This window comes from Tupaia chinensis, unplaced genomic scaffold, assembly GCF_000334495.1.
Source record: "Tupaia chinensis unplaced genomic scaffold, TupChi_1.0 Scaffold144255_1, whole genome shotgun sequence".
Classification (NCBI taxonomy): domain Eukaryota; kingdom Metazoa; phylum Chordata; class Mammalia; order Scandentia; family Tupaiidae; genus Tupaia; species Tupaia belangeri.
Genome location: NW_006204113.1, coordinates 3759781 through 3776057, shown reverse-complemented (window position 1 = coordinate 3776057; position 16277 = coordinate 3759781). Strand labels below are relative to the sequence as shown.

General features: G+C 50.2%; 1 protein-coding gene across 1 annotated transcript in view; it reads left to right on the top strand.

The window, feature by feature from the left end:
• Positions 1–16277, top strand: part of COL17A1 (collagen type XVII alpha 1 chain) — a 54355-nt gene that overhangs the window by 14790 nt on the left and 23288 nt on the right. The window contains exons 7-23 of the mRNA XM_027767416.1: positions 800–835; positions 1980–2027; positions 4254–4397; positions 5754–5912; positions 6465–6536; positions 7942–8013; positions 8878–8961; positions 10202–10363; positions 10759–10839; positions 12230–12271; positions 12610–12813; positions 13405–13626; positions 13955–13984; positions 14282–14308; positions 15142–15168; positions 15278–15340; positions 15969–16073. Of these exons, the coding sequence (XP_027623217.1) occupies positions 800–835; positions 1980–2027; positions 4254–4397; positions 5754–5912; positions 6465–6536; positions 7942–8013; positions 8878–8961; positions 10202–10363; positions 10759–10839; positions 12230–12271; positions 12610–12813; positions 13405–13626; positions 13955–13984; positions 14282–14308; positions 15142–15168; positions 15278–15340; positions 15969–16073 (1578 nt within the window). The remainder of the gene's footprint in view (positions 1–799; positions 836–1979; positions 2028–4253; positions 4398–5753; positions 5913–6464; positions 6537–7941; positions 8014–8877; positions 8962–10201; positions 10364–10758; positions 10840–12229; positions 12272–12609; positions 12814–13404; positions 13627–13954; positions 13985–14281; positions 14309–15141; positions 15169–15277; positions 15341–15968; positions 16074–16277) is intronic.

Genomic DNA, 16277 nt, shown 5'->3' with positions numbered 1-16277 from the left:
GTGGCTTACTTTTCCCTTGCTCTTTGTCCTGAAGCATCTTAAGGGGACCCATTAACCTGCTATCATAAGCCTTTCTCCAGACATTAACAAAACGGCAAGCTATTTATACAAGGTTCAGACTGACGGATAAGCCCCTGAGGCTAAGCAATCATTGTTGGGATTCTTCTTTTCTCGAGGTGCATAGAGACCTCCTGGCAAAGAGAAGCATGATTAGGTCACCAAAATGCCACCATCACACCAATCCACATTTGCTCACTCCTAAGGAGCACGTCCAAGATTGGTGAAACCATAGGCTGTCACTTTTCATGGCCTTAAGTCTTTGATCCATGTTCTTAAAATCTCACTGTGCATCTGAATTGATGTATAATCACCCATTATGTAGTGATTATAATTTCACTGATTTGCTTACATTGGGAGTCTGATTACAAGGCAGTCTCTAATTTTAAAAAAAATTAAAGAGAAGATTTGGCAACCTTTTGATACATAAATCAGTGTAGTCAGCCACTCTAAATGGATCATACTCTCAAATGGATTACCTTAACCGACTTAACACTGTGTTAGCTAACATAACAACCATCTGGCTAGAGTAACACCCTGAATGTGCTGGGGCATTGCAAAATTTTCTCTGCCCCTTAGCTACATGGTCATCATTTATTAAGATTCACTCCTCAGAAAAGCCCTACCTGGATTTAGAGACACTACAAAAATACCCCATCCCAAATATTCCTACCACTATGTCAAAAATATTCAGCATGCCACCTTCCATATGTGTCTAAGATTGCTGTTCTTTGTTTCTCAGCATCTTCTTCAACCAGAGGACGAAGCCAAACACGAGGTAAGCTCCATCTCTGGGTTCAGTTCCATTCATTCAACAAGGATTTTATGAGCAGCTAATACAAATGTCCAGCCTTTAGCCAGGAAGTGTGAGGAGTAAAGAAGAGTAGATGAGGCATGGCTTCTGCCCTCATGGAGCTTAGAATAGCCTGGGAGTCTTTTCTGGCTCTGTCAGGATAGAAAGGGTAGCTTTGGCCCATGATCCAGCGAGTGTGTGGAGGCAAGAATCAAAACACATGGCGACAGCCTGAGGACTAGTCTGTCTGCTGTGACATGGATTATGGCGTGGCCATCCCCCTGGGGGTGATTTCTCGCTTTCTGAAGGAACCGAATTCACACATGGTTCCACTTCCAGTCTCCTGGTTGATTTTCACAAGATATGCTTTAATTGCCTTTACACATACAAAGATGAACAAAGTCTTTCTTTTTCAAATTATCATAGAAGACAAAGGGCTTCATGACAGTTTTGTAATCTCCTCATCTGAACAAGGACACAGGAGAGAAGCGTGGTCCTGGAAAAATCTGCCCTGGTGGGCTCTGGGCAGCATGGCCAGGCCAGTGTGTCAGGACTGTGCTGAACACAGTGACGTCTCAGTGACCAACCTGGGCTTTCCATGAACTTTATTGTCTTCAGTTACTTGAAAGTTAGGTGCACACCAACCACCCACAACTTTAGGCTGATAGTTGAAAGATGACCATTCTCCACCTAAAGATAACGAATAGTGTTAAGCTACCAACTTCCTGCTCTTCCCATTTCCAAAGAGGCTAAAATGGCTAAGTAAACACTAGGTTTTAGGATTCTCTCATCAACGCCTGAGAGAGACTACTGAGGTGGGAATGAAGACTGAGTCTGGCGATTGTGAAGTGGATGATGAGAAAGGGGTTGGTCATTGCTGGTTGTAATGGAGCCTCCAGGCTCAGCCTGGGATTTCATAAGACCATCTCCAAGTGCCTAGGAGGCATCACATTGGGAAGCTGGGGTGTGATGGGTGAGGCCCCTCTATGAGCATCAGTCTTTGAGCACACGTAGGTTCCTGTTCCCAGGACTCAGAAATCTCTGAGTACCCACCACTGAGAGCTCAGTGTCAGGGTCTGTGATCCAGGCTCCTTCATTCATGGCTTTCTTTATCTCTCCCCTTGTACAGAGAGTGAGATTCGAGTTCGATTGCAAAGTGCATCCCCATCTACCCGATGTAAGTAGTCACTGTCTTGATGAAAGGAGATCCAAGAACCCAGGATAACACGGTGTGTGTGTGTGTGTGTGTGTGTGTGTGTGTGTGTGTGCATGCGCGTGTGCACGCACATGTATGTGCTTGCACTTAATCATAAAAGCATCTTTAAGGGCCTTCTGAGTTTAACCCTGGGTGGGATGCTTGGGTTAAGTTGCCGAGTAAGCCATGGTCCCTGCTGCTTAGTGGTTCACAGACTGATGCTGAGACGGAAAATGGGCAATGTGAAGGCACACAGAGGAGTATCTCCACAGCAGCCCAGGGAGCTGGGACAGGCACAGAGACCAGAGAGCCTTCCCAGATTAGGCGTCACTTGAATGGTGACAGAAGGATGGAGCAGTTAGGCGCGGAGGGACAGGCCAGGATGAGACCTTGGACGAACAGTTCAGAGCAGGGTCACTGTGGGATAGTTAAGATGAGAGAAAGGTTGAAAGTGACCATAAGAGTTTGAGCTTTATGACAAAATAGCTGAGTCCCTAGGTTTCTGTCCACTGAGTAAGTTAGACTCCTATTATTCTTGGGCTTTTTTTTAATTTAACACTCTGTCATTGTACCTAGTTATGGGGTACAGCCTCATATCTGGACACATGTACATGTTGTATAATGATCAAATCAGAGAAGTGAGTAAACCCATCTTCTCGCCCATTTATCATCTCTTTGTGGTGGGAACACTCAAAAACCTCTCGCCTAGGAGTATTGGAATATATCAGGTGGCATAGCAGGAGAGAGAACAGCAGTTACCAGAGACTGAGGAGAGGGCGGGAGAAAGAAGGGTGGAGACACGGTGATGAGCGGATCCATTTCTAGAGGTTGTAGGGCAATGTCGACAGGAGCCCAGGTCAAGGGGTAGGAGAAGAAAGGATCGACAACTCAGGACACAGAAATGGGGCTGGCCTAGAGAGTTCAGCGCACGGGGCATGAGATCCAACTCATCTCAGTCCTTCCCACCTGAGGGGGTCTAAGTCCAAAGGGTGGGGCTTCTGGCAGCGGGGGCGAGGGCGTCATGAGGGCTGGGAGTTCCTCCGGCATGTTTGTCTCTTCTTTTTTTTTTTTTTTAACAAAGAGATGTTTGCTGTAGGGCGTGTGCACTTGCCAGAGAGACAGAGAGAGATTGAGAGACAGAGAGCAAGAAATCACCCCCCCCAGGGGGGATGACCACACCGTAGTCCCTTCCCCTCCATTCTCCTCTCGAGATTTTGGGCACACATAGACACGCACCTGGCGCAAGTTTTAAGCCGCTTGGTCCAGGACTCAAACCGTGGTCGACTACATGAAAATCCAGCAACATAACCATTACACTATCTGCTGGTCCCACATGTTGTCTCTTCTTACATGTTGCTCTTGCACAATTTCTTCCTCCTCACCTGATTGCCACCTGGTGGCGACAGGTATGTTTGTTCACTTTGCGGGACCAGCAGTTAGCGTAATGGCTATGTCACTGGACTCCCACGTAGTCGACTGTGTTTCGTGTCCTGGACCCGGTGGCTTAAACTCATGCTTGGTGTGTGTGCATGCGTGCCCAAGATCCCGAAAGGAGAAGGGATTGCGGCGTGGCCATCCCCCCTGGGGGGTGATTTCTTGCTTTCTGTCTCTCTGTCTCACTCTGTCTGTCTGGCAAGTGCACACACCCTGTAGCTAAAACCTCTCCAAAAAAAAAAAAAAAAAAAAAAAGTTCACTTTGCTACAAATAATAGCAGTCAATGGGACTTGAATTAAATCACATACAAAAGCAGCATTAACATTTAGGAGTTACAGGCCATGGACTCCTCTTGACAGTGCCAGGCACCGAGTCAGGGACCTGGTATCCAAGGCATCCCTTACAGGGGTGGGGGACTCCTGCCGAACCACGTAGGTCCTCTTCCTGCCTGATCCCAGGTGAGTGTCTTCCTGCCCCAGAACCAGCCCTGTGGTGTCTCATGAGGTCTAATCAAGAAGTATCTCCCAAGGACTTTGAGCTCCTCATGAGTGACACTATATTTATGAGGCTGTTATTACGACAAAGTGCCAGGTTGATGAGTGCTGTATATTGGCAAAATGCAAACATTATAAAGTTAATAAAAAATAAGTCCCAATGTGTGACAGACACCATCCTCCCTAGTGTTTCAGAATGCCCTTAATGCTGCCTCAACTGCAGATGGACTCAGGAAAGAATCCTCACCCTGAGGGTGAAGTTCGGGGTTTCTTTTACAGGGACGGAATTGGATGATGTTAAGCGTTTGCTCAAGGGGAGTCGATCAGCAAGTGCCAGCCCCACCCGGAACTCCTCCAACACTCTCCCCATCCCCAAGAAAGCCACTGTGGAGACCAAAATGGTGACAGCGAGCTCCCAGTCGGGTAAGTCTGTCTGCCCCAAGCTGCCATGGGGAGGACAAGGGGGCGGATTTAACTTTGCCTGGGAACTTGACAGTATCCTGGCAGGTCTTTTAGGCTGTGCCAGAGGCACATTGCCCTCCAAGTATCGTGAAAACGTGAGCCTTGCCCTTCTTTCTCCTGTCTGATCAACCATCCCATGTGTCCACGGTAGCCCAGAACTGAATCCTAGAGATTCTCCCTCAAGATACCCTTGACCGTGCAATGTGTTGACTAGACTTCCCAGTGAAGGATATTAGGGGATGTTGTAGTGTTTTCATGCACTCATTTCATGAACATTCTTCATATACCTCCTCTACACCATGAACCAGGCATTGAGGAAAAGTAGTGGACAAGAGAAATATGGTCACTGCTCTGTGGTCATGAGGGTCTCTGGGGGTGGATGGGGCACCAGAAAACCAAGGGCCTAGACAAGTCAGCTGAGTGTGGTTCAGCCCCGTCTACCTAGTGCCTACCAGGTGCAAGGTGGGTTTGGTAGGAGGCAGACAGAGGAAGAAGCAAATCCCAGGAAGGGGATGAAGAAAGAAGCCAGATACGCTAGGATGTGATGTTTTCCTCCAATTCCCTACTAGAAAAACCCCTAGAGACTGTGATCTTACTTCTGTTTTTTTAGACTTTTAGGTATAAAACTAAAACTTCAGGGTTTTAGGTATAAAACCAAAACCTCAAGGTTATGACCTACATGGCTAGCACCATTTCCTAGGACAAACGGATAAAACTGATATCAGATCTGAGGAAGTATAAGAACCCTCTCTGGGGCAGAGTGCCAGCTGGCATGCAGGAGGCACATTAAACTCATACTTTAATGCCATCTTTGCAAGAACATTTGGAAATCCCCTCGTAGGGAATGTGCCAGAAGGGGTTTAACCAGAGAAGGCTGCCCCTATGCAGTGCGGCCTCAGACCCAGTGCGCCCTGCACAGACATACACCCCTCACTTGCCAGGGTTCCTGGACTTCCTCCAGGGGTCTCACTGATTGCTCCTGAGAGAGCTGCTCCCTGGTGTCTTTGAATATAGAGGAGACAGTAACAGGTTAAGAGGAAGACCATTGGCAGGACAGCCCACCAGGAGGTAGAGAGGCGGGTTTAGTAGAAGTGGTTGGACTTCAAGGCAGAATTTAGCTAACTCAAATTTCACCAAAAGGCAAGATTTCAGATGGATGTGGGATGCCCAAGGCTGCCCTGGAGAGGAGAGTTGTTGGCCTATGAAACCTCCAATGCTATAAGAAGGAAAGTGCTGGAGACCGAAGCCACTTGGGTCCTCTAGCCAAGAAGTGTTCATTCGTCTCTCTCTGGGGTGTGTCCCTGTGTCTGTTTCCAGTGTCGGGCACCTACGACACTACGATCCTGGATGCCAACCTTCCTTCCCACGTGTGGTCTTCTACTCTGCCGGCGGGATCTTCCATGGGGACCTATCACAACAACATGACAACCCAGAGCTCATCCCTCCTCAACACCAATGCCTACTCTGCAGGATCAGGTACGTAGAGGTGGCATACACTGTTCTCACCCCCAACTATGTCACACCTTTCCTTGGAGCTGAATACGTGTTTGGGTATTTGCCACCCCCAGGGCCTCTTGGAGAGTTTTCTGTAGCTAAGCATCTCAAGAGTTTGCCACTGGATCTTCCGTTCAGTTCAGTCTAGAAAGGAGACTGGTGGGTCGTCTGTAGAGAGGACTATATAGCAGAGTGTCTCAGAAAAAATGTAACGGAAAAGAATCCTGAAAATGGACACAGGAGTCCTCGTTTCACTGTGAGGACTGACGGTGGGATCTGGAGCAAGTCGTTTGACTTCTCTGACCTTCAGTGATCTCTTGTGTAAAATGGGGTCACTAACACTGCTGGCTATGCTCCAAAGCACACTACAGACTAGCCCAGTTTTCTGCTACAAGGTAAGAAAGCTGAACATTGATTTTTTTTCCCTGAAAATCACAATGTAACCAAAATAAAAGCCCAATCCTGGCCTTTCTTCTGGTCTTCTGCAATATCTGAGCCTCTGCCTCTTACCAGCCTTCTTCCTTCCCCCTATAGTCTTTGGAGTCCCCAATAACATGGCATCCTGCTCTCCCACCCTGCAGCCCGGGCTCAGCACCTGCTCCTCAGGTCAGTGTCGCTATCTCTAATCACCTTTTCCAGGCTATTTGCTTAAAACATAAGGATGGTCTCTCTTGGTAAGGAAAATGAAATGGTTCCTGGAGAAGATGCCCTTTCTGCCCAAGAGTGTGAGGGACTTTGCCCCGTGCACACTGTGGCCCCAGAATCAGAGGCCAAGGGGTTTCACAGAGGAGGCAGAAGAACAGAGCCCGTCTCAGCCACGGCGCAGCTCAGTGCCAAGGGCAGGTTCCAGCGGGAGGGGCCTACGCTGGTCTGTGCTGGTGCCTTTATGCTCTGGGACAGTCAGAGGAGTGGAAATAAGGGACTTGTTAAGTCAGACCTTAGGACATTTTCAGGAAGAAATGCCTTGTCAGTTTAGAAGGACCTTATTTCAGATCGTTTTAATAATATAGAGTTCATTGGAGTAACTACATTGGGGTAAATAACGTTACTGCTTAGCTTTCAGTGCAAACATGACGATTTTAAAGAATTATTTACATTTATTATGTTTCCACATATGCGGAAATACCTATGTGTAACTAGGTTGCCAGTTCACATCTTTTTCTTTGAAAGGAATCTGCCTTCTCTCTGTGATATTATGATTAACAACTAGGCCGACACAAGCTTGCTTTTGATTTACTTGGGTGGTTTAGCTGCAAGTACAGATGTACAATTCAGATTTTCAGCCCCTGCCTCCAGTGGACTAGAATCCCACCAAACCAGAAGACATGGCTTCGTGCTTTATTTTTTCTGCCTATGCGATTTCACTTTGCAAATCCTGACTGAGCCAGGCCCGCAGGAAAGGTGGGCTGATACTGGACCCATGATCTCGTGCCCCAAACATTAGCTTGGCCTAACAGAAGCTGCTGACCGGGGAAGAAAGGAGTTCTGCACATTGTTAAAAGCAAACGACAGGAATAAGGACCCTCTGGATCATAGTGGGGATGTGGGAGTTTCATGTGTTTGAGTCAGGAGAAAGAAGGTTAAGAGGAAAACTGGGGGTCTGCCCAGGTAGGGCCTCTCAGCCCTATCGCATCCATGTACTATGCCTGCAGTTCCCATACTGGGCACCAGGGCACCCTGGGGTACCACAGAGAACATGGAAGCCCTGACCTAGTTAAGATTGCGAAGGACACAGCAACATTTGTCAGATCCTGTGTGAGCTGCTGCTACTGAGTTGTGTGAACAAGCTTAACTGCTTGGTGACTAGAGCTGTTAGTAATTTTCAGCTTGGGAGGGAAAGACAGGGGCATAAAAAAGTGACTGTTGCTAAGAGTGTGGGAACTGAGAAAGCCTGGGAATCTGTCATCTGCAGATTCCTCTATAATGAAAGTCTGTGGACTCCGGGGCAGAGGGCAGCTGTATACTAAGGGGCACCCTCTGTGTTCCACACTCACTTGTCCATTGCTTTCAGTGTTTGGTATGCAGAACAATCTGGGCCCCAGCTCGACCACCCTGTCCCATGGCACAACCACCACTTCCACAGGTCAGTAACAGGCTTGGGGCTTAGAGGCTGGCAAGTGACACCCCTCTGCAGCTTGCAACTCACAATATCCCTTCGTAGCAACTGAATTAGGAAGATCAAAATACCTCTGAAAAACAATTGATTTTTCCCACCAAAGAAACAGCACCCACGCCCCCAACAACATACAGATGCCAACCTTGATCATTTGCTGGTTCAGACGTGAGTTAAACACACAGAGAAGACTGTACTGTCAACAGAATCCATACCCTGTGAGGTCTCACCTGTATGTTCTTGTGTCTCTCAGACAAACGGGTCAGGGTGGTGGTCTCACCAGCTCACAGTTGTCCTTGACAGCCCACTGTCACTGCAACTCAATCATCTAATTTTATGGTGCACTGCCCCCCATCCTTCCCCCCCCATACACACACACATTCCAGGTCACTGTCCCTGTGCAAATCTGGAGGAGTGGGGACAAGAGACCAGGACCTCCGAGTATGTCTCCACTTGCCCACGGTTTAGTTGGAGTACGAAATCTAACCTACATGAGACAATGAGAGAGTCCCATAAGATTATGGGAATTAAGTGATACATTGAACAAAGCAGGTATTAAAGGCTACAGGAATTCAGAAGGGAAGGAGATATGTCTAGGAGGGTCTAGGAAGCGGTGGCCTTTGGAAGGGTCCTAGAAGGATGTGGAGGATTATACCCAAGAACCTTCCATCTGAACCCTCATTGCTGTCCCCCAGGACTGGAAAGCATAGATTTCATTGTCTATTTCCCACCTGGGGGGCTGCCTCTTTGCCAGGATTGACCAAGCTACTCCTGAGCCCTGTGGAGCTGACCTACCACGTTGACTGAGCTCACTCGGTGGTTCCTCTCTTGCAGCATATGGCGTGAAGAAAAACGTGCCCCAGAGCCCTGCTGTTGCGAGCACCGGTGTGTCCACCTCTGGTGTGTCCACCTCTGCCGGTGAGTGTTGCTCTCAGCTGTTGGCGGTCAGCTGGCACACAGGCAGAACTGCTTTGCCATGGCACATGGCATATTAGAAGAAGAGACAGAACCGTGGTGGTCCGAGGTCTGAAACCTCCACTCAGGCAAAGGGTCTCTTGGATATTTCCATGAGTGAACAGAGATGAGCATTCCCCTGAACTACCCTTGGCCTTCCTGTCAAAGAGAGGCAGGACGCTCACCTCCACACCTACCTAGGTCTGGGCACTTGCACTCCAGTCACCACTCTCGTCTAGACGCCCTCGACCTTCGCCTGTTACCTGAAATCCACCACAAAACCAGGGAGGCCCATAGAAGCTGCTCACACCCTTTCTTCTTTCTGGAGAATCAAGATTCACGGTGCATCACTACAGGCACAGGAAGAGCTATTCCCCCATTGATCATGGTGTGTCTCCTTCCATCCAACGATTTGTTTATTCACTGGGAATAAAGAGGTGAGCAGGATAAAAAAGATCCCTGCCCTCACCCAGCTGACAACGCCAGAGGAGGAGACAGGACAAACGCATAGACAAGGCATACAAGATAATTAAAGAAAATGATCTGGAATTTAAGGAGAGCAATAAGTGACAGGATAGAGAAGGGGCAAGGGTACTTCGGATGGGGTCATCAGGAAGAGCCTCCCTTAATAAGGCAACACTTAAGATATAAAGGGTAAAAATGAACCCACCAGGGCCGGCAAGTGGCATGGTGGTTAAGGGCGCTGGACTCCCACATGGCCAACCGCAGTTCAAGTCCTGTGCCTGGTGGCTTGCTTATCCACTTTCCTTCTCTCTCTCTCTCACTTTGTCCCTATCTGGTCAAATTAAAATAAAATAAATAAAAAGTTAAATAAAATAACTGTTTAAAAACAATTTAAAAAATAAACCCACCAACTCAGTTAAAAACCTGCCTAACAAGGGGCATGACTTTTACCCATAAAGGTCTTGTGATCTCCCTGAGAGAAGGGAGCCCCAGAGACTGGCTGCCCAGAGCTTCTGACCCAAATCCTAGAGGACAGGGTCACCCAGGCAGGCAGGAGGATACCTTGGTGCCCAAGATGTTTCATAATGGTACCATCAGTGAGAACAGGAGACCCTCAGATACACACACTAATCTCTCTTGCTCTCTTCCTTCCCCTTCCTCTTTCTCCTGTTACCATTTCTTCCCTTTCCCTTCTCCCGGCATCTTTTCCTTCCTCCTCATCCACTTCTTTCCTCCCTAGCCGGCAGTACAAGTGTCCAAAGTGATGACTTCTTGCACAAGGACTGCAAGTTCCTGATCCTGGAAAAAGACAACACGCCTGCCAAGAAGGAGATGGAGTTGCTAATCATGAATAAGGACAGTGGGAAGGTCTTTACCGCCTCCCCGGCTAGCATCACTGCAAGTACGTCAGAGCCCACATGAGTCGGGTCCCACAAGAAGGGCAAGTAGCGTAGGAGACGGAATGTCCAAGCAAGGTGGTTTGAGACTGTCCATCAGGAAACGACAGCCATCCCTTCTAATGAAAAATGACTGGCAGAATAGGGTGCTACAGAGTCTGGCGGGCATGCAGACGAACTGGGGAATTCTACACCAAGGGCTTCCTGAGAGGTCTCTGGGCACCAGCAAGACTAAACACAAGCACAAATGAGGGAGACTAACCCCAGGAAAGCTGAGGTCTCTTTTTACCAGACTAACCTTGACCTCCCCAAGTGGTGGGGTGGAGCGGGGTGGGGACATGGGGTGTGTTGGGAGGAGTGAAGAGAAAATAAACTGAATTATCATGGATTCTGTGCACAGCTTCTTTTTCAGAAGACACCCTGAAAAAAGAAAAGCAAGCTGCTTATGCCGCTGACACCTGCCTAAAATCTGATGCTAATGGTAAGAGCAAATCCGGTTGTGGGCTCCCTTGATTTCAGCCCAGCTCTATTTCATTTCTTTGTCTTCTGAGATCTTGTGACTCAAAGTGTGGCCCATGGACCAGCAGCACTGGCAACACTGGCATCCAGTTAGGAATGCAGAACCCAGACCCTAGCCTAGACCTGCTGAGTCAGAAGCTGCATTTTAATAAGCCCTCAGGTGATTTGTAAATGCACTTTATTGAAGCAAAAACCTTCTTTTGGTATGTCTATTGTGATCATTTTTTTCTCACCTTAATAGTGCTCCCGTAATTTTCAAAACTAATATAAGAATGCTTTGCAAAGCATTTGCTGGCTTTCTTTTTTCCTCCTTGCCAAAGAGCTGGACTCTGTCTTTGGATAACCAGATTTCTCCACAAGGTCCTATAAAATCTCTCCAAATCACTAAACCCAGGGAGGTCAGTGAAGGGAGGGAAAAGATAAGTCACAGAATGTTTTTTACGTAAATGCAAATCAAATCAGTGACTATCTTCACAAGGTGGGAGATTGGAGCCTGACCCTGTCTTCAAAGTTGGCCTGGGCTGTGGAGTCAAAGACCCTTTCCAACATCTAATGAAAGCCTAGGACGAGTTTCCCAAAACATTCCATGTATCCCGTAAATGATTCTCAAGTAACGTCTGGGACTCACAAACAGCCCTCCTTCAAGTCTATCCTTGTCAAATGTTCCCAGTTCTCTCCACCCCAGTTAGGAACCTATATTCAAAGTCCTTGGCCAAGAAAATCAGTCATTTCCCACAAGCATACTTCTTTTGTCATTCTTTTCTTTTCTTTTCTTTTTTTTTAAGTTTTTTGCCATTGGGCACATGTAGTTACGAGAAAGAGAGAGAGAGAGAGAGAGAGAGAAGGACAGTGAGAAAACACCCCCCGGGGAAATAGCCACACCACAGTCCCATCTCCTCCATTATCCTGTTGAGATTTTAGACATACACACTTATGTCTGGCATGATTTTCAAGCCTCTAGGTGCAGGACCTGAACCACAGTTGGCCGTGTGGGAGTCCAGCACCTTGACCATCACGCCACCCGCAGGCCCCACAAGCATACTTCTTACTGCACCTATCACCCCTCACATAGTCTTCCAAGGCATTTTGGACTTAAAAGGTTTACAGTCTCAAGAAGAATAAAATACTGTGCTTGTTTCCATCAATAATCACTTGCCAACCTTTCTTCACCCTATATCCTACGAATATCAGATTATAAGGACTGGGTTACTGGATGTCCCTTGGTATTCTGCAAGGTGCCTAGGACATATTGACCAAAGGCTCTACTGAAAATCAACCTTGGGGGTAGTCCTGTGGGGTCCTCCAGCCTAAAAGCTCAAGTCAGACCCAGTTGCGGGTGTTTGTCCTTTCAGGAAACGTGACCACCGTGCTGGGGAAGGGCAACGCCTCCGCAGGTGGGTGCTCTTGACCTCACGTGCCTCCTCTCATTTCGTTCAACCACCACCCTGTGGAGTAGGTCCTCTTTACTCCATTCTCTAAGAAAGGAAACAAAAAGGTTAAGTGACTCCCAGGCCCACAGCGGGCCGCGGTGTCAGTCTGCGCCTCAGCAGCTCAGCAGCTGGGCAGCGTTCCCTCCAGGAGTCAGCCTCACCCTTCCCAGAGCTGCCCAGGAACTTGAAGGCCCCATCCCCTCTCACTCCTACCCCTAGAAAGTCACCAAAAGCCAGAGAATGTGAAGAGAAAAGTGTAGAAGCCACCTGCATTTGCCTCACTTGGCCTGTCTCTTCCCCAGAAATCCATGGACCCTACAAGGGGGTCGGTGGTGGTGGTGGCGGTGGTGGCGTCGGAGGAGGCGGCGGCGGTGGCGGAGGTCCGTGGGGGGCGGCGCCTGCCTGGTGCCCCTGCGGCTCCTGCTGCAGCTGGTGGAAATGGCTGCTGGGCCTGCTGCTCACCTGGCTGCTGCTCCTGGGGCTGCTCTTCGGACTCATCGCTCTGGGTGCGTGGCGAAGGTTGCAGGAGGCCGGCAAGCCCCCTGCCTGTTTACAAGGGCAGGACTCGATGGAGGGTAGGGGGTCCCAAGAGTCCGGGCCAAGGGGCCTGGGATCACCGGTGCAGACCCCTTATTCCTGCAGAGGAGGAAACTGGGGCCCCAGGAGGCCTCTGGCCATGGCCACGGGCCTTCCTAGTGGTGGAGCTGGGATTCGATCGCGCTCCGGATCCCCAGCCCAGCCTCCTACAGTAACCTGCCCTCCGCCTGCCCTTAGTAGGAAGGCCGTGCCTTCCCGCAGCCTTTTGGCTTTCCCCTTCTCCAAGCACCTGTGTCTGGTCTCGGTCGTTGTCACAGCACCATCGTGTGACCACGAGCTTCATCTTGGACTCCCAGGCCAGGTTTCAAGGCTCTGGGACGAAGCTGGGTGGCTAATCCCGGTGGCAGCCACAAGGGATGGTGTCCACATAATCATTCTGCAAAGAGCCCCAATATGAAGACGCCACCCCGCCCCAGAGCCCCCAGGGCAGCTCCCCGGGCAGGGGGTGTTTGGGAGGCGCTGCATCTGCCTTGGCTGTCGCCTGAGTCTGTGGCTTTCAGCCGAGGAGGTGCGGAAGCTGAAAGCGCGTGTGGACGAGCTGGAGACGACCCGGAGCAGCGTGTTGTACTACGGGGACAGGATGGACCGGAGCAGCAGGGACCGCCTCCAGGGCGCGGCACCCGCCCTGGACGCGAAGGTGGACAACACCTGGCAGGACGGCTCCAATCAGGAGGCCCTCTGGCTGTTCGTCAGGGAAAAGCTAATGTCGGAACAAGGGAAGGGTGAGAGCACGGCGGGACCACGGGCGGTGCGGGTGTGGGTGTGTGTGGTGTGCGGACACGCGCCCACCTCCGCCTCTGTCCTCCGCCCGGATCTAAGCCGCGAGAGGCCGCGAGGCCCAGTGCGGCGATCCCATTTGACCCGGAAAACGTCCTGGAGAGGAGACGTGCCTAAGATCCCCCACAGCTCACTTTAGAAACCGCGTCCTAGGTGCAGCCTCGGTTCCTACCCACCACACCACGGGGCCCTTCGTGTGTGTTTGTGTATGTGTGTGTGTGTGGAGGTAAACAGCAGAGGTGAAACTAACGCAGGACCTTCTTTCTCTTGCAGGGAGTCTCCGAGGTAGCCCTGGCCCTAAAGGTACTGCGCCCGGAAGCCCTTTTCCTGCTTCCCTTCCCTGCAGTTGGAGGGGCTTTTCTGGGTGGAAAGTTGAGAACTAGCGCTGGAGTGAGAACACCTCAACCTGGGAAGGGACCTAAGACAGCATCTGTGGTCCTACAACTGCCCAAGTGACCCTGGCTGAGCCTGGGGGACCCCACGGCACGTCTCAATGCCTTGAAATGCCTGCAGAGAGCATCGGATGGTTTTTAAATACTAGGGAGAGAAGTCCGGGGACGCCCATCCCAACTCACAGCTTTCACGTCTTTCTGATTTCAGGTGACATGGGAAGTCAAGGCCCTAAAGGTAAATACGATGTGAACATTTTTGGTTTAAATATTAGTAAGGGCTGATAGTTTCCAGCAATGAGCAAGTGTCAGAAACCCCACCTCAGACTCAAGAAAGTGACTTGACAATCACTGGGACAGTCCCAGTGACTCAGGACTGGACACAGAGCAGTTCCTTGACCCAGCTCCTGGGGCTGGCAGCTCCGCCCGCTGCAATCACTGGGTATTCTGGGCCCCACTCCCGGAGCCCCTGCTCTGGCAGGTGTGCATGGGTATAGGCGCCTTTGGTCTTACCTCAGGTGACTACAGCCAGGGGTGTTCTGGCCTTAGTGAGACCCGCCATGCAAGACAGCAGAGTCAGCCCTTTCCCGGTTTCCCCTTACTTCTCAGGTGACCCCAGGGCAGGAATTGGGTTTCTCTGCTGAGTGATCCTCCTCTGCTGTTCACTGCCCTCATGATTCCTTACCCCCCACCCACCTCCCACACACGCTCTGGGTGGGTCCCCCAACCCCGCTTCCCTGAGGCTTCAGCCTGCAGGCCACACCCTGTTGGCCATGCTGGAGGGGGCTTGTGGTTCTGAGCCCCTGAACCTGCAGGTGTCAGAGAAAACATGGGACTCCCAGTTACGTTTCAATTGCAAATAAGCAACATGTAACTTTTCACTGTAAGTATATCCCAGATATTTTATGGGACATACTTATCCTAAAAAAATGTATCACCAATTCAAATGTAACTGGAAGTCTGTATTTTTACTTGCTAAACTCGGCTACCCCATCTCATTCCCACCAGTGGTTCCTTTAGGGACTCAGGCCAAGTCCTCCAGCTGACCTCTCTTATACCTTGTTCCCACAGGAGATCGAGGGCTCCCCGGGACTCCAGGTGTGTGACCTCTGCTGACCTCTAGGGCTGCTGGTTCTACAGGGTGCTCAGCTCCAGCTGCTGCTCCCAGGAGGAAAACAGGGGCTGAGATTTTCTTGTGTATCCACAGGTATTCCCGGTCCCTTGGGTCACCAAGGTCCTGAAGGGCCAAAGGGACAAAAAGGCAGCGTGGGTAAGAATAGCTTTTTCCTTTTGTTTATCGCTTCCCTTATTCCTTTTGTGTAATACAGATGTATTAAGTGCTCGCTGTGTGCCAGGTCCTGTTTTAGGGGGAGAAAGACAAAAAAGTGATAAATAAGGAAGTGTATGTCTCGGCTTAGGAGACGATGCATGAAATGGGAGAGAGAGAGCCTGGCGGGGCTTTGGGAGTGAGGGCCGACAGGGGCCAGGGAAAACCTCCCTGAGAAGCTGTCATTTGAGCAAAGGCTTGATGGGATAGAGGGAGCCAGGAAGGAGGTATGGGAGAAGCATTCCAGGCAGAGGGAGTAGTTATGGTCAGGGCCCCGAGGGCAAGTTCAAGGAGCAGTGAAGAGGAAGGAGGGTGGGAAGGCCCAACACTGGAAAGTCCCAAGATGGACCTTGGAGGCCAGAATGAGGCTTGGGGCAGAAGTGGGACACCAGCTACTTACATTTCCAAAGGTTACTCTGGTTTGTGGGGTGAGCCGAGGCTACAGAGAACCTGGGGAGAAGCAGTAGGCCAGGGAAGAGACCCTGGGCGAGCATTCTGGTGGCCAGAGGCTGCCTGTGGAGCCTAGAGGGGCATGGAAGCCTAATGCGGAGGTCGGCCTTCCTGTCTTTAGGAGATCCTGGCATGGAAGGACCCATGGGTCAGAGAGGACGAGAAGGCCCCATGGGACCTCGTGGTGAACCAGGACCTCCTGGGTTTGGAGAGAAAGGGGACAGAGGTAAGAAGCCAGTCCTCCACCAGGAGGGTTAGCTGTCTGTCCTTCCTTCTTTCCATCTTTTCCCCTTCCTCCTTTCTTCCAGACATTTCTTGAACATCTGCCTTGAACCAGGGTCCGTGCCAGGCCCTGAGGAGACTGGCCTATTGATGGGGCCTGGGCTGGACTAAGAACCAGTCTACAATGGTTCCAGACATGAAGGGAAAG